This window comes from Pseudorasbora parva, chromosome 24 (genome assembly GCF_024679245.1).
Source record: "Pseudorasbora parva isolate DD20220531a chromosome 24, ASM2467924v1, whole genome shotgun sequence".
Classification (NCBI taxonomy): domain Eukaryota; kingdom Metazoa; phylum Chordata; class Actinopteri; order Cypriniformes; family Gobionidae; genus Pseudorasbora; species Pseudorasbora parva.
The window spans coordinates 28,214,358-28,232,349 of record NC_090195.1 but is presented as its reverse complement, the minus strand read 5'-3'; the positions used below and the strand labels follow the sequence as shown (position 1 = coordinate 28,232,349).

The 17,992-nt window shown below is 41.7% G+C and overlaps 1 protein-coding gene across 4 annotated transcripts in view; it reads right to left on the bottom strand.

Moving 5' to 3' along the window:
- dpp6a (dipeptidyl-peptidase 6a) overlaps window positions 1-17,992 on the bottom strand; it is a 673,440-nt gene that overhangs the window by 138,521 nt on the left and 516,927 nt on the right. For all 4 annotated transcript variants that reach the window (XM_067435535.1, XM_067435538.1, XM_067435537.1 and 1 more), the window contains one exon: window positions 4,563-4,637. In XM_067435535.1, coding sequence (XP_067291636.1) covers window positions 4,563-4,637 — 75 coding nt within the window. The remainder of the gene's footprint in view (window positions 1-4,562; window positions 4,638-17,992) is intronic.

Below are 17,992 nucleotides of genomic sequence, written 5' to 3'. Positions count from 1 at the left end.
CACATTTTCTTTCCTGCATCCACTTTTGTCACCTTAAACGCTTGTTTTTTTGGGGGGTCGAAAGCTTATAAAAACGTATTTCTGTGTTAGCTTGTTTGCTGTACACCTGGGCCCGTATTTATCAAACATCTTAGAATTACTCAGAAGAACACTGCTAAGAATTGACTTAAGAGTAAAAAAATTCTTGGCTCAAAGCTGCACTTAAAAGTTAGTTATCAAGCATCCCAATCATACTTTAAGTAAAGTGTAGGACTAGATCTTAAAGGGGTACTTCAGCGCTGGGAAGATGAATCTGTATTTAAACTGGCTCATCAATGCAGTAGAAATGTGAAATTATTTTTGAATTTGGTGTCTTCTAGACTGAGAAAAGACAGAAAATGTATTTTTGTCCCATGGGGATGAAAGACTACAATTCCCAGAATGCATCGCTGCCCTGTGAGGCCATTCCCAACGCCACCAACTTGATTACTGTGACTGAGTTAGAGAAGACACTACAATTAAAAACTGAACGTGTCTGTTCAATATAATGAGTGAGTCGCCGCGCGAGTATCACAGCACTGAGCACTAACTGCAGGAGTGATGAGAGCTGAGGTAATCGCGACTACACTCGCGGCATACATTCACAACGCGAGTTCAGTCTGGCGCGTTTCAGTTCATGCCTTTGCAAGCTTAACTTTCATAGAAATTAATTTGAGAAGTTAAAACACTTACATTGCTCACCATAGCTCCGTTTAAATGAGTGCCTGTAAGCTGAGCTGAGCTCTCCCTGCAAGCTGAGTGTTATCTCCCATCCCCCATGCGCAGATTCAAAACATGCGGAAATGGCTCCCTCTGCTGGCTGTAGTCTTTAGCCTTTGGGCAAACATTCCTCCTATGATGCAAAAATCATCAATTTGCATCATAGGAGGAATTTTTCCAGAAATAAAATGCATAAATCTCTTGTCTCAGGGAGATATGAGGGGGGAAAGCACAATAATTTTAATATATTCCAGGGTTTCTACTGATACAAAGCCATATGCTAATCGCTGAAGTAACCCTTTAAGTGCTAGTCTTAGAGTGGATTTACGACACTTTGCTGTGCCACAAATGGAATTTTGGATGATGTCATAGGCATGAACCAATCACTGAATTTTTTATAAAATCCAACATTAACCAGTGCTGAAAAAGATGATGTCTGCTCTGTCTAAACGATACTGTTTGATGAACTATTTGTCGTCAAACATTTCGAACACATTCTCCCTCTATTGAAAGATTTGCGCACGTCTCTGTCTCCATAGCGCCATCACAAGCCCCTACTGGCAACTCCTAACCACTTGAGAGACCTCTCGAGCTGTCTTAAATAACTGGGAGAGTAAGAGTGATTCTTAGCTTTAAGAAATTTGATAACTTGCTTTTATACTTAAGTTTGAAAGTAGGAGTAAATGTCATGAATTCTCAGCACTTAAGACTAAAATAGCACTTTGAGAAGCTTGATAAATACGGGCCCTGGTCACATATCTTTTTAGACAGTCTATTTTCTTGTTATAATTAAGAAATGACAAGGTGACCGCTTCACGCAATACAAACCCGGTGTGTGGGCGTGAAGCATGAACCTGGAAGTGGTTTTATTCAGCCAGAATGGCTTGAGGGTAAGTAATTCATGGGGTAATTTTCACTTTTAGGGGACCTTTTGGCCTGATATACTTCAAGCAAAACTGTGATGTAATTTCAAACAATATTACGCTGAAAAAAAAGTTTGTTTGATATTCGTTTTGGGAGCTCGAAACAAGCTTGTTATTAGGCCTGTCGCGATAGTCGATAAATCAATTAATCGCATGATTAAAAAAATGAGCTCGATAATTTTTCCGGCCGTGATAATTGCCATGTGCATGCTTTATGTTTTCCTCATCTCTCTCGTTGACTGTGCGCGCCTCGTCCTTTGGGGAGATGTTTATACTCGATGTGCAGACCGGGTGCGTTGTGATGAGACGCCATTCTCGGCCAGCAGATTCGTCTGGAATTCATGGCTCTTCGGTTGCGGAGCCACACGCAAAGTTACGAAATTTGACATGCACAACGCAATGGGGTCTCGCGCACTCCGCGTCGACGTCATTTTTGCCGCGCGCACTCTCGCGCTCGAGATTTAATATATCATATGCTGAAGTACATTTCTGGATTAAAAGAAAAAAAACAACAACAAGAACCGTACAGAACGGAAAACCTTGAGTCTAAAACCGTGATACAAACCGAACCGTGCCGCCGCTAATATGCTCCTAAAACACAATCATCTACTGCAGTTTTCATCCATTTTATTTATTGTTTTTTGTACTTATTTAAATGCATTTTTTAAACAGACTGGGAGTCCATACTTTTATTGTTTTTGGTTGTTTTGTTAATTTATTGTGGTTATTTAAAATGTTTTCCATTTTTTTGTGTTAAATAGTCTTTAGAAATTAAAGTTTATTGATCTTTGAAAAGGTGTACCTGAATTTTAATCCCATTATCATTATGTTAGATGAAAATGGTCTCAGAATGACAATATTATCGTTTATCGCAATAATTTCTTGGCCAATTTATCATCCAGCAAAATTTGTTATCGTGACAGGTCTAATTGTTATAGTAAACTTTCTGGAAAAGCTTGCTCTGGCTGAAAAACACCTACATTTAGTCTACATTTAGTCCTAGGTGATGATGTAATGGTTGGGTGTGGCTCCATTTTCTTTAACGTTGAAATCTCTCTGTTCATTACTTCACAGTCAGACGAGTAAAAACATGAACATACTGGAGAGTCGCTTCATAGTAGAAATATTTTTTTCATGTTTAATACTGTAAAGCTACTTGCTTTTAAATAATATACTGTACAACGTCTTATATAAATAAACGAGACATGATTTAATTGCAGAGCTTGTGCAAACATAACCACATCACTATGATCAGATGCTTTCTAAACTGATGTTTTCTCACCGCTGTCATTTTTGTTGGGTTAATTTTGTTATTGAAAGGAAAGCATGCTGTTGATATCTGCATATTCATCTAAACACCGCTCTCAGCAGTGTGTGCATCATTAAATGTTCGTTAACAGTTGGTCATTTTACGCATTTCGAACTTGACCCTTAAGTGGAGAATGAAAAAGAACTTGACCATGAGAATATCGGGGCCTTTAGCTTAATTATTGTGGAACAGCGTTACTGTCCAACACTGGAACTAAAACATAAACTATTACTAATATTTTAAATTAAACTGAAAAATAATAGATTAAATAAATGGCAGGGTGGATCTGAAATCTTTGACATGGATAATGCACAGTATGTGTGTGGAAAATGTGTGTGGTGTGACTCTTGTGGAGAAATTCTGATTTTTTTTTTAAAGGAAAGTGTATTTGGTTAACTACAATAATGAAGACTGAAACTAAAATATTTCACACACACATACACACACATGTCTGGTTCACTGTCTTTGTGGGGACTCTCCATAGACGTAATGGTTTTTATACTGCACAAACCGTATTTTCTATCCCCTTACACTGCCCCTAAACCTAAACCTACCCATCACATGAAACATTCTCCATTTTTACTTTCTAAAAAAAAATCATCCTGTATGATTTATAAGCCTTTTAAAAAGTGGGGACCGCTGGCTGGAAAAAAACATTGAAAAATAGTAAAATAGTAGTTCAAATGGTAGGAAATTATGAGTAGGGATGATTAAATTAATATCAATACTATTAACAAAATGTATTAGTAAAATTATTAAAATGCAATATTTTTAAGTTTTTAAGATGCAAAACTATCAAAGGCAGTGTTGATAACACTATCTAGTAAAAATGTATTTAGAATATATCTCATAAATAAGTGTAATAAAATTAATATGAATACAAAAGAAGTCATTTTATTACAATTTAATATGAAAATAATTTTAAAATAGTTTTTTTTTTCAAATATCAACATTTTTCAATATCAAAATTAAATGTTTTTTACAGTTTATGAATGTGAACTGTTATATACAATTTTAAACTTTTTATTATTTTTAAGGTCTGGAAATGACAGTTCACTAAAATTTTCAGTTATTCATTTATATTACTTTGGGAACATTTTGTCACCTTTCAAGTCACTTTTATTTATAATGTCGATTGTTTCAAAGCAGCTTCAAATGTTTTGGTGCGTCTTCTATTACTTGAATTGTTACCTAGCTAGCAACATCTGCAGCTAATTCCCACAGTCACCCCATGGTTCAGAGACACACTGTATAATACAATATGAAAAGAGAGAGAGAGAGAGAGAGAGAGAGAGAGAGAGAGAGAGAGAGAGAGAGAGAGAGAGAGAGAGAGAGAGAGAGAGAGAGATGATGGTGGACTAGAGCTTGAGTTCAGACCAACCAATCAAATCAAGTGTGAAAACAGACTCTGTCCTCCTCTCTCTCAGCTGGCAGTAGGGATGTGTGTGTGTGAGTGTGCTCATTTTCTATCACTCCAGCAGGGTGTATTTGGTTCTGGTAAGGCGGTGGAGTGTGGTGGCCCTTTCACATCGTGCCAAGATTACTTTCATCTCAACAGACACACACAACACCCAAATAAACACAGGACTCACCAGCTGCACGTTGTAGGCCAGCAGAACGAGCTTCATATCTGGGGAAACCTCATATTTGCTGGCTTTGTACATTTCCTGGAAAGTGAAAAGAGAAAAGGTTTTCATTACCATATTCCTTAAATGACTGTGATAGATTACATCGCGCAGACACAGGGAGAGCGTGGCATTAATCAGAGCTCCAACTCTTTGATTCTGAACAAACATCATGTTCTTTGTCCTTGCCTCCAATGTTTTGCATCCTGCCAGCCCCACTTTAACGATCTGAGGCTGTTAACGAGCTACACAGAACATTGCTCTAATGATGGATGCTTTCAGCTCTATTAAAAACAACAGAGGTGTCAGCACAATGATCTGTTGTGTGACACGGAGGAGTAATTTATACTGCAGAGTAGGGTTGTAATGGTATTAGATTTTCACAGTTTGATAACGTCTCAGAAAATATCATGGTTTCATGGTATGTATTATTAAACAATCAGCCATCAGTTAAAATGACAGTTAAACGTATGAAACACTTGTTTTTGTTGAAAAAAATGCTTTATTATAACAAACTTGAAACCATTTGTTTGTTCAAAAACTTAAATCTTTAAAACTTGAATTAATCTATTCAATTTAATAATAGATTATGGATTTTTAGATTAACAACTTTTTTTATCAATAATAATGCATTATATGTATTTTATTTCAGATTTATTTTTAATTTGTATAATTTAATACAAATATATAATCAAAAATGGCGGTAATCAAATGAAAGCATGTTTTAAAATGTAATCAAATTAAAATTTAACAACTTTAACAACTTTTAACAAAGTGTTGCACAACAGAGATTTACTAAATTAAAACATAACATACGGTATATAAAACATATAAATATGTTATATACTTTGTGTTTTTATACTATGTGTATATACTTTAAACTTGAGTAAAACGTAAAAAATGTATTTGACTATTTATTTTTTCAAATAAAATGATGAAAAGCTGTTTAAGCGTTCTCACAGAGCAGCTCTGCATTGTAAAAATATAGTTTTTGTCAAATTAACTTGGAGAATTAATGTGGTTCAGATCACATAATGTTTTGAGTTTCTGTTGATTAAAGCTACGCTGTGTAACTTTTTTTTTGTTTATTCTTAGCTAAAAACACTAAAAATATATGTGCTCATTAATGTATATTTACTTCTTTCAAGTGATAAAGTATTCTCGTAAGATTGAAAATCTCGTATTCTCTTGCCATTGAAAATACATACAGGTGAGGGGTTCGAATGCTGGTCGCCATGTTGCCCCTCCATCTTGAAAGTACATTAGCCAAAGAGGGACATACCCATAAATTCAAGCTTCGCCTTTCGTGTTTTAACACTCGATGGCACCGTGTTGACGGTATCACACTGTGTAGCTTTAAACAAATCTCCTTTATTATATTAACACAATTTTTATTTTATTTCAATGAACTCAAAATTAAGGCAACCAGGTAACTTACTTTAAATTAAGCCAACAATATTTTTCACAGTGATCTGTTCATGTTCACGTTTATGTCACATGCTGAAAACACCATAAGCGGCAAAATTTAAAGCAGTTTATTTCATTTGCATTTTCTTGATTCAAGAATTGAATCACAACTTGATTCAAGGAAAAAACATTGAAAATAAATGTTATTTATAAAGATATATGTGTGATATAGTGCAAGAATATGGATGTAGTATTGCAACAAAATGTATATTTTGATGTAAAATATAAACTTAGAGTTGAGTTTATTCAAAGCATTTGAAGAAATGTAATTTTAAATAACAACAACAACAACAACAACAACAATAATAATAATAATAATAATAATAATAATAATAATAATAATAATAATAATAATAATAATAATAATGTCCCTGTCCTCTTTCAGGGACAGGGACAGTTTGAACATGAAGATAACTGGGTGCCTTTTTCATTTGGTACACCTTTTGTTCCACTTAGGGCATTTTCACATCTGAAAATCCACACCATGGTCTGAACCAAAGTTTATGTTTTGATACATTTTATACATTCGGTTAGTTTTGGTTTGGTTTCACATTGCAATTATGCAAGCGCACTAAAAAACTTTACATGACACACTTGCACCCTGTCGTCGTCATCTATGTGGGTTGCATATTGACATTGATTGGTTTGTAAACGGACGTGCGTCTGATGTCAGCGTATTTAACAAGAATAAATGCACAGATGTATTGTTGCCACTAGTGAACAGTGCGCGTTGCTTGACTATTTATTTTCGTTTCGAATTGTTTCATTTTAAACACTTCAAGCTTTCTATACAAATATTTTTTCATGTCTGTGAGGCAAGGCGATAGCCTGCTGAGTTTCGGTTTAGTTATGAGACATGTTCAAGAGCAATGCAAGGGATCGCTCCAGTGCCTCCATGTCATGATTGTTGTATGCTATAGCCTATTTGATTAATATTTATTAAATCCAAGCAATTGGCTGATTAAACATTGACTGAAATTAAGATACAATTTATACAAAATGAAATTAACTTTAAAGGAAGGCTTTCTACAAAACAAAACTTAACCAAGTGGTCAAAATCCTTTCTAATCTTGTGTCTTCTGACAAACCTTTTCACTTTCCATAATCAATATAGCCTAGACATTTTAAAAATAACATTATAATATTTAAACATAAACAAGAACTTCCTGTAAATGGTCTGAAAGTCGGAATCAGATAATGCTTTCAGACTTGAGAAAACTTGTTCAGTTTGATCCGGACCTAGACTAAACATTTTGTCTGTTTGGTCCAGACTGTGGTCCGGGGTCCGAAAATCTGGACCAAACAAGGTTGGTGTGAAAGGGTCCTTAAAGGTGCCCTAGGATGAACAATTGAATTAACCTGGCCATGGCGAAATAATAAGAGTTCAGTATATGGACATCACATACTGTGAGTCTCAAACATCATTGCCTCCTACTTCTTATGTAAATCTTGTGAATCCAAAACTCCACTGAAAAAAAAGTGCTTCTCAACATAAACCCAACAGTGATGCAAGCGTTGGGGATCATTTATATGCACGCCCCAACATTTGCATCTGTCCAAACATGTTCATTGTCAGGCGGAAATGGAGCGAATCATCAAAACAAGCTGCTCGCATGGACACACTTCATGTTCCAGGCTGTTCAGGAGACCTGATGACTTTTCTAACCTTCCCACAGATAAAAAATGTCAACAGTCATGGTTGATATTTATAATCGGATACCGCAACAATTTAATTCAAGATTTCGTTTGTTCGGCCCATTTCAAGCAAGCTCCGCTCAGCGTCTTTAAACTGAAGAAAGTGCTAATTACAACTGTATTCCTGCAAGCAGTAAGTAGCGATGTATCCACTTATTGACTGTTTAAACAATTTTTGAATTTTGTTTTTTTTTTTATTACAAAATTAGGGCTGTGTTGAAAAAAATCGATTCACCAATTCTGAATCGATTTTCATATTAATTTCTAAAGATCGATCCATAACTCAGAGGATCGATTTAATAAAAGGCCTACATTGAATTTTAAATTTGCCGTGTCATTGAATTCACGCATGCGCGCGAGGTGGAAGGACGTTAACACAACGAACATGGCAGCTTTTGAAAACTCCAGAAACGCCTTGGACAGAGAATACTGGCTGGCATTTTCAATTATTTTAAATGAGAGCGCCACGTTTTTTGAACGCCTGGAGCGCACCGAGGCGCTGAGCGAGTAGGATTTTCCGTATCATAACAACAAGCAAGTCTCAACTGAGGAGAAAAAACGCTGCCTGCCAAAACGCTCTCAAGCGCTCACAGCGGGGAGTTTTCAGCTGAGCGCCTAACGTTTTCAGCTGGCTAAAAACGCTTTGGTGGACACACAGCCTAACGTTATACCGCCGTCACCGTGCTGAAGAACACAGCCGTTCTCACTGCAGCGCGCTCTTACTGCCAAGGAAGTTGTAATGGCTGCATTGTCATGACGGCGCGCGACAGCACAGCTCCACAGTGCGCGTTTGCTGACTAGAGCACTCTGGAAGGGGGATTGTTCTTTACAACCATCAATACTCCATTCATTTGCAGTTGATTGTCTATAATAATAGTATCAATATGTTGCATAACTACAGTCCTGTAATTCAGGTAACAGCTGGAAAAAAATGCTTTCTTCAAAAACACTTATCTAAATCTTGAAAATCGGATCGGATCGGATCGGATCGAATCAAATTAAATAATGATAATCGATTCAAGATCTTGAGAATCGGAATCGAATCGATTCTTGAAATTTGAATCGAAACCCAGCCCTATACAAAATACAACCGTAGATACTTTGCTTAGATCGTTCACTCAATCCTTCTAGCAAACGTCACCTTTTCCACCATATAAGTTAAAACGATAGTCATTTGACAAGGCTATTCATTTTGTAAAAATATAAGTTATATATTTATATTTTTGAGAACTGAAGTATGGTGTTTCCTATGATGTTTTTGCCTATTTGTATTTCAGATTAGGCTACATATCACAGTCACTGCGTAGCCTACATTGTGACTAACGTTATATAAACATGCAATATCGTTGACGAAAAAAGACTAGTCTAAAATGTAGACTGAATGACGCTTTAAGCAGAACATCTCAAATAAAGATTGCTGAAATACAGCTTACTTGTTTATTGGTATTTTCAGATCATCTGTGTGCGAGAGAGAGCTCACGCGTGCATATGGTTGTCAGATTGGACATGTTTAGGTGAAACACTGGATAGTATTGTGTTCTTTTCACTGAAAAGCTCTGTTTGGGGGATTTAATTACTGAAATCTGGCAACCGCACGAACGCATGCTCTTTCTCGCTTGTGGATGGTCTGAAAACACCAAGAAACAAGTAAGCTGCATTTTTTCAATCTCCATTTGAGATGTTTTGCTTAAAGTTGAATTTAGTCGGTCTGTGTTGTGTCAGGACGGTCAGGACTCACCGCTACACTGAACTGCTGTGAGCTGTGAGCTTCTGAAATAAGCCAATCATATGCACAGAGCTCTGCATTAATATTCATGACTCTTCCAAATAAGGCAAAAACAGAGCATTACATCATAGTGACAATTTATACGGTTGTAAATGGACCTGTAAAACTGCATCTGGACATTTTTGTCCCCTTAAATAAGCCACATAGCCTCTATGTAGATATCAGAGAACAATTAAACATATAGTTTTAAATCATTTTAGGGCACCTTTAAAGGAGTCTGAGTTCAGTTCTTTTAAAGAGGACTCAAGTGTGAAAACACCCTAAGCAGTCAAGTGGTAAAAAAGTTGTGTATGCACAGGTAAGATTCTCTGTCTGATTTTTTTTTTTTTTTACCCAATACCATAGATAAGCAAATGTGCACAATACTATAATATTACATTACCATGATAAAACGCCATACCCATATATCATTACAACCCTACTGCAGAGCATGTTGCTTGTTGATGAATGACTTGCATCAGTTACTGAAACAATACCATGGTTACAGTTAGTTAAATCCATGGTGAATGTTGGTGATTTGTGGACTGAAAAACCTTCTTTAACTTGTTCATTGGTGACACAATGTTTCTCCTGGTTTCCACATCAGCACTGTTTGATCTGATATAGTATGTCTTACAGCGGTTATTATTATTTTGGCGAATTCAAACACTCTCTCACTGGATCTGAAAAAGTAAGCCTGTTCTGATGTGCGCTGCGCTGCCAGAGCTGAACAACTGTCCATAGGTTTCGTTCCAGTTGTGTTTTGTTTGCCTTTTGATATTTTTCATATGCAACAGAAAATGCAGCTCTTAACAGTTGGGAAATGTTGTGGTGGCACTTGTGTACGGTGGCCCAGTGGTGCAGCCAAGCTAAATTAAACCACAACACAACGAAATCGCCACAACGAAACGGAAACAAGACACAACGCAACGGAAACAAGCCACAACACAAAAAGATCGCCACAACACAACAAAATCGCCACAACACAACTCAACGGAAACAAGCCACAACACAACGAAATCGCCACAACTCAACGGAAACAAGCCACAACACAACGAAATCGCCACAACACAACGAAATCGCCACAACACAACAAAATCGCTACAACACAACGAAATCACTACAACACAACAAAATCGCCACGGCACAACAAAATCGCCACAGCACAACAAAATCGCCAAAACACAACGAAATCGCCACAACGCAACGGAAACAAGCCACAACACAACAAAATCGCCACAACACCACAAAATCGCCACAACACAACGGAAACAAGCCACAACAAAACGAAATCGCCCCAAACACAACGGAAACAAGCCACAACACAACGAAATCACCACAACACAATGGAAACAAGGCATAAGACAATGGAAACAAGGCATAACACAACGAAATTGCCACAACACAATGGAAACAAGCCACAACACAACGAAATCACCACAACACAATGGAAACAAGGCATAACACAATGGAAACAAGGCATAACACAATGGAAACAAGGCATAACACAACGAAATCGCCACAACACAATGGAAACAAGCCACAACACAACGAAATCACCACAACACAATGGAAACAAGGCATAACACAACGGAAACAAGGCACAACACAACGAAATCGCCACAACGCAACGGAAACAAGCCACAACACAATGGCAACAAGGCACAACACAACAAAATCGCCACAACACAATGGAAACAAGCCACAACACAACGGAAACAAGCCATAACACAACGAAATCGCCACAACACAACGGAAACAAGCCACAACACAATGGAAACAAGGCACAACACAACAAAATCGCCACAACACAACGGAAACAAGGCACAACACAACAAAATTGCCACAACACAACAGAAACAAGGCACAGCACAACAAAATCGCCACAACACAACAGAAACAAGGCACAACACAACGAAATCGCCACAACACAACGGAAACAAGCCACAACACAATGGCAACAAGGCACAACACAACGGAATCGCCACAACACAACGGAAACAAGCCACAACACAACGGAAACAAGCCATAACACAACGAAATCGCCACAACACAACGGAAACAAGCCACAACACAACGGAAACAAGCCACAGCACAACAGAAACAAGCCACAACACAACGGAAACAAGCCACAACACAACGAAATCGCCACAACACAACGGAAACAAGCCACAACACAACGAAATCGCCACAACACAACGAAATCGCCACAACACAACGAAATCGCCACAACACAACAAAATCGCTACAACACAACAAAATCGCTACAACACAACGAAATCGCCACAACACAACAAAATCGCCACAACACAACGAAATCGCCACAACACAACAAAATCGCCACAACACAACGAAATCGCCACAACACAACAAAATCGCCAAAACACAACGAAATCGCCACAACGCAACGGAAACAAGCCACAACACAACAAAATCGCCACAACACAACAAAATCGCCACAACACAACGGAAACAAGCCACAACAAAATGAAATCGCCCCAAACACAACGGAAACAAGCCACAACACAACGGAAACAAGCCACAACACAACGAAATCGCCACAACTCAACGGAAACAAGCCACAACACAACGAAATCGCCACAACTCAACGGAAACAAGCCACAACACAAGAAAAATCGCCACAACACAACGAAATCGCCACAACACAACGAAATCGCCACAACACAACGAAATCGCTACAACACAACGAAATCGCCACAACACAACAAAATCGCTACAACACAACGAAATCGCCACAACACAACAAAATCGCCACAACACAACAAAATCGCTACAATACAACGAAATCGCCACAACACAACAAAATCGCCACAACACAACGAAATCGCCACAACACAACAAAATCGCCAAAACACAACGAAATCGCCACAACGCAACGGAAACAAGCCACAACACAACAAAATCGCCACAACACAACGGAAACAAGCCACAACAAAACGAAATCGCCCCAAACCCAACGGAAACAAGCCACAACACAACGAAATCACCAAAACACAATGGAAACAAGGCATAACACAATGGAAACAAGGCATAACACAATGGAAACAAGGCATAACACAACGAAATCGCCACAACACAATGGAAACAAGCCACAACACAACGAAATCACCACAACACAATGGAAACAAGGCATAACACAACGGAAACAAGGCACAACACAACGAAATCGCCACAACGCAACGGAAACAAGCCACAACACAATGGCAACAAGGCACAACACAACAAAATCGCCCCAACACAACGGAAACAAGCCACAACACAACAGAAACAAGCCATAACACAACGAAATCGCCACAACACAACGGAAACAAGCCACAACACAATGGAAACAAGGCACAACACAACGAAATCGCCACAACACAACAGAAACAAGGCACAACACAACAAAATCGCCACAACACAACAGAAACAAGCCACAACACAACGAAATCGCCACAACACAACGGAAACAAGCCACAACACAACGGAAACAAGCCACAACACAACGGAAACAAGCCAAAACACAACGGAAACAAGCCACAACACAACGGAAACAAGCCATAACACAACGAAATCGCCACAACACAACAGAAACAAGCCACAACACAACGAAATCGCCACAACACAACGGAAACAAGCCACAACACAACGAAATCGCCACAACACAACGGAATCGCCACAACACAACAGAAATGCTTCCGACCACGAGGGGGCTTTCGGAGTGCGATAAAACTAGTTGACTAATTCAGGACTCCAGACTGCAACCAAATGGCCACATTTTGCTAACTTTTTTCTTGCTGGCGTGAGTATATTTTGTTAGAGGTCACACAAGTACGGTGGCCCAGTAGTGCAGCCATACTAAATTAAACCACAACACAAAGAAATCGCCACAAAACAGCAGATTTAATCCACAACACAACAAAATCGCCACAACACAACGGAATCACCACAACACTACAGAAATGCTCCCGACCATCGAGGAGTCCGGTAAAGTTAGTTTTCCTTGGGATTGCTCTATAGATTGGCCAGTCTTACAAAGATATAAACACTACAATCAGTTTTAAGTGTGTAACCATTGTATATCGACATGAAATATCAATCCAAAATCACCTACATGCATTATAGCTGCATTTTTATACTTGTGAACGTTTTTACTCGCGATCACGGCGCTTGATGACCAAGGGAACGTCTGCCAATTCCACCAAGTGGTTGAAATGTATAGTTTTATAAAATAAAAATACTTTTTTTGTTGTTTAAATGTTTAAATTCCAATTGTGTGCATTATTGAGTCAGTTTTTTAGACTGCAACAAGGCTGTGGAATTTTAAAATGTCTGTTTTTAAATGTTAAAAGTAATTCTAATTCATACAAATTATGTTGTTTCAACTGCATGGTGGAATTGGCAGACGTTCCCTTGTTCATCAAGCACCGTGACCGAGTGTAAAGGTGTTACCGAGTATAAATATGCATTGAATATGATTTTGAATTGATAGTTCATGTTGATATTTAATGGTTACACACTTAAAACTGATCGTAGTGTTTATATATTTGTAAGACTGGCCAATCTATAGAGCAATGGCAAGGAAAACGGCTCGGGTTATGTATATAACCCTTGTTCCCTGAGAGGGAACGAGCACTGCGTCGGAACGACGATTTGGGGATACTCCCTTAGCATGAACGCGTCTGAAGTATGAATGAAACTAGTCCAATCCTTATTGGTCCTACGTCATGACGTAGATGTGACGGCATACCCGGAAGCTATAAAGGGGAGCCCGGCGCATAGTAGCGTCAATTATCGTGATGAAGCATAACGCTCTCAGGCGATACGCGGTGTGGCGACGAGACGCAGTGCTCGTTCCCTCTCAGGGAACAAGGGTTATATACATAACCCGAGCCGTTCCCTATATCGAGGGAACTTCGCACTGCGTCGGAACGACGATTTGGGGAACGAGTACCCACTAGGCCACACCAAGGATACGCCTGCCCTATTGTGAGCTGGAGACCAGGCACAATCAGGACTGGAGTACCCTGCCGCCGGGGGTCGCAGGGAGGCGTAGGCTGTAAAACCTTATAAATGTGTGCTGAGTAGCCCAGCCAGCCGCTTCACAGATGTCCTGCATAGGGACTCCGGACAGAAGGGCCACCGAAGAGGCCATGCCTCTAGTCGAGTGGGCTCTCAAGGCAATAGGTGAAGGCAGATTGCGCACCTGATATGCCAAGGCTATTGCCTGCACAATTACTAATAGTAGGGGTTGACGCAGGCAGCCCTTTCTTGGGTGAGCCAAAACACACTAAAAGTTGGTCTGATTTCCTCCACTGAGCTGACCTTTCCAGATAGATCCTTAGGGCCCGAACTGGACACAAAAGGAATAATCTCCCTTCTTCCGCCGTCACATGGGGCGGAGGATGAAATGCCTGAAGAACCAAAGATCTGACCGTACTGGATGGAACCTTCGGCACATACCCTGGCCTAGGGTGTAGTACGGCCTTTACTCCTCCCGGGGCAAACTCCAAGCAGGTTGGCGTGATGGCCAAAGCTTGAAGATCTCCCACTCTCCTGAGAGAGGTAATAGCTAGGAGGAACGCCACTTTAAGCGTTAGATTCTTAGGTTCTGCTGTCTCCAGTGGTTCGAAGGGGGCCTCAGCCAGGCCTTCGAGAACCACTGCCAGATCCCAGGTTGGAACTCTGGTACGCACTACAGGTCTTAACCTACGCGCCCCACGAAGGAAGCGTACAACCAATTGATGCCTACCCAAAGGCCCATCACCTAACGGAGCGTGGAAAGCTCCAATAGCTGCCACATACACCTTAAGTGTGGACGGGGTAAGCCCTGCAGAGAAACGATCTTGGAGGAACTCCAGTACTGAAGCCACTGGGCAGTTAACTGGGTCCACCTCACGTTCTCTACACCAAGTGACGAAAACATTCCACTTGAGGCTGTACAATCTCCTAGTAGACGGGGCCCTAGAGCTAAGTAAGGTCTCTATAACGTCTGCCGGCAGGCCCTCCTCTCGGAACCTGGCCCCCTCAGGGGCCAGACCCAGAGGTTCCAGATTTCGGGGCGGGGGTGAAATATTGTGCCCCCCGCCTGCGATAGGAGGTCCCTCCTCAGAGGGACCTGCCACGGGTGATCCGCCAGCAGCGCTATTATGTCCGAAAACCATACCCGAGTTGGCCAACAAGGAGCTACCAGCAGGAGACTGACTCCCTGTTGCCGAACCCTCTCCAGGACCCCTGGGAGCAGAGCGACGGGGGGAAATGCATACAGACGCCGCCTCGGCCACGTCTGTACCATGGCGTCCAACCCCAGCGGGGCTGGGTGCGTGAGGGAGAACCACAGTGGGAAGTGGGACGTCTCTCGAGACGCAAACAGATCCACTTCCACTGGGCCGAACCTCCTGACCATCGCCTCCACCACCTCTGGGTGGAGCCGCCATTCCCCGGGCCTCAGCCCTTGCCTCGATAGTATATCTGCCCCCTGATTCTGTATCCCCGGGATATACATTGCCCTGAGGGATAACAGTCTGTCTTGTGACCAGCGAAGAATGAGATGCGCCAGTTTGCATAGCGGGCGCGACCTCAACCCCCCCTGGTGGTTCAGATATGCCACGACAGCCGTATTGTCTGTACGGACTAGAACGTGGTACCCGCGAAGCTCTGGGAGGAAACTCCTGAGAGCCCTGTAAACCGCCATCATTTCCAGGCAGTTTATGTGCCAGGTTGAATGATGGTCCTCCCATAGACCCCTCGCAAAGCGGCCTTCCATGACCGCGCCCCAACCAGTTGGGGAAGCATCTGTTGAAACGGTTTTCCGGCAACATGATGCTCCCAGGACTAGCCCTTGGGACAGAAACCAAGCTTTCTTCCATATACCTAGAGCCCGAAGGCATTTGCGCGTGACTCTGATCATACGGAATGGGTTCCCTCTGGGGGAAAACCCCTTGGTTTTCAGCCACCACTGTAGAGCTCTCATATGTAGCAGGCCGAACGGAATAATGTTGGACGCTGCCGCTAGATGCCCTAACACTATCTGAAAGTGTTTCACAGTGATACTCTGGCCTAGCTTTATTCTTGAGACTACCGCCAGAATGGTCTTGATTCGTGCGGGGGAGAGTTGCGCCCGCATCGAAACCGAATCCCATACTACCCCCAGAAAGGTCGTTTTCTGGGCTGGCGCCAACACGCTCTTTTTTGTGTTGAGCCTCAACCCCAAGCGTTGGATATGTGCTAGAACTACATCTCGATGTTGAACTGCCATTACGGACGACTGGGCCAGTATAAGCCAGTCGTCGATGTAATTTAGTACCCGGATGCCCTGAAGTCTCAATGGAGCCAGAGCTGCATCCATACATTTGGTAAACGTGCGAGGGGAAAGAGCTAGACCGAAGGGAAGCACTCGATATTGGTACGCTTCGCCCCCGAAAGCGAACCTCAGAAACTTCCTGTGGCATGGAAGGATGGAGACATGAAAATAGGCGTCTTTTAAATCTATCGTGACGAACCAGTCCTTGGGCTGGATCTGACTCACGATTGTGGGAATGGTTAACATCTTGAACCTGAATCTCCTCAGAGACCGGTTCAGATACCTCAGATCTAAAATCGGCCGAAGCCCTCCATCCTTTTTTGGAACTATAAAGTACCGGCTGTAGAACCCGGCCTCCCTCTCCGACGGCGGGACCCACTCTATGGCCCCCTTTGCCAGCAAGGATTTTACTTCTTGTTCCATTACCCGAACCCGCTCTGGCACCACTGCAGTCCATGTCACCCCATTGAACTTTGGCGGGGGGTGATCAAACTGCAGTCTGTACCCTATTTCTACAGTACGCAGGACCCATGTGGATATATTCGGAAGGCATTTCCATGCGCCGAGATAATCTACTAAGGGAATCAGCCTCTCGAGGCTGGTCTCGGGTGTTATTTGAGTCTCGTTTCCCGTCCCCTGAAGCGGATGCCCGGCAGGGGACGAAATACGATTTTCGATATTTGGACACTCGTCCCGCCCAGTCGCAGGTCTTACTCGAGGCGACTGGATCGAAACGTGCCCTAGGAAAAACGATGTGGCCCGAAGCGTCTGTGACGGCGGGATTACCACATCGTTTTCCCTTCGAGAGCGTCGCGCGAGAGACAACCTCGGTTGTTCCCGCGCGAGGGGGACCGCTCTCTGAAGCCCTACCACAGCTAGGACTTCTTCCCAGCAGCCTTCTTAGCGAGAAGGACGTTCCTTAGATCGCCCTTCTGCACGGAAGCCTGCTGGTGAGAGCGCCGCCTCTGTTGCCAAGCTCCCGGAGGAGGGGCTCTAGAAGCGACGCTCTCTTTTTGCACCTGACGGTGCGAGGAGCTGGCTGACGGCTGCGGCTGCCCACTAGTGGCAGCCTTTGCTGGTTTTGGCCGACGAGGGAGAAACTGTCCGAAGGCTGCTGACTGTTTTCTCGCCTCCTGAAACCTGTCGACGACCGAATTAACGGCGTCG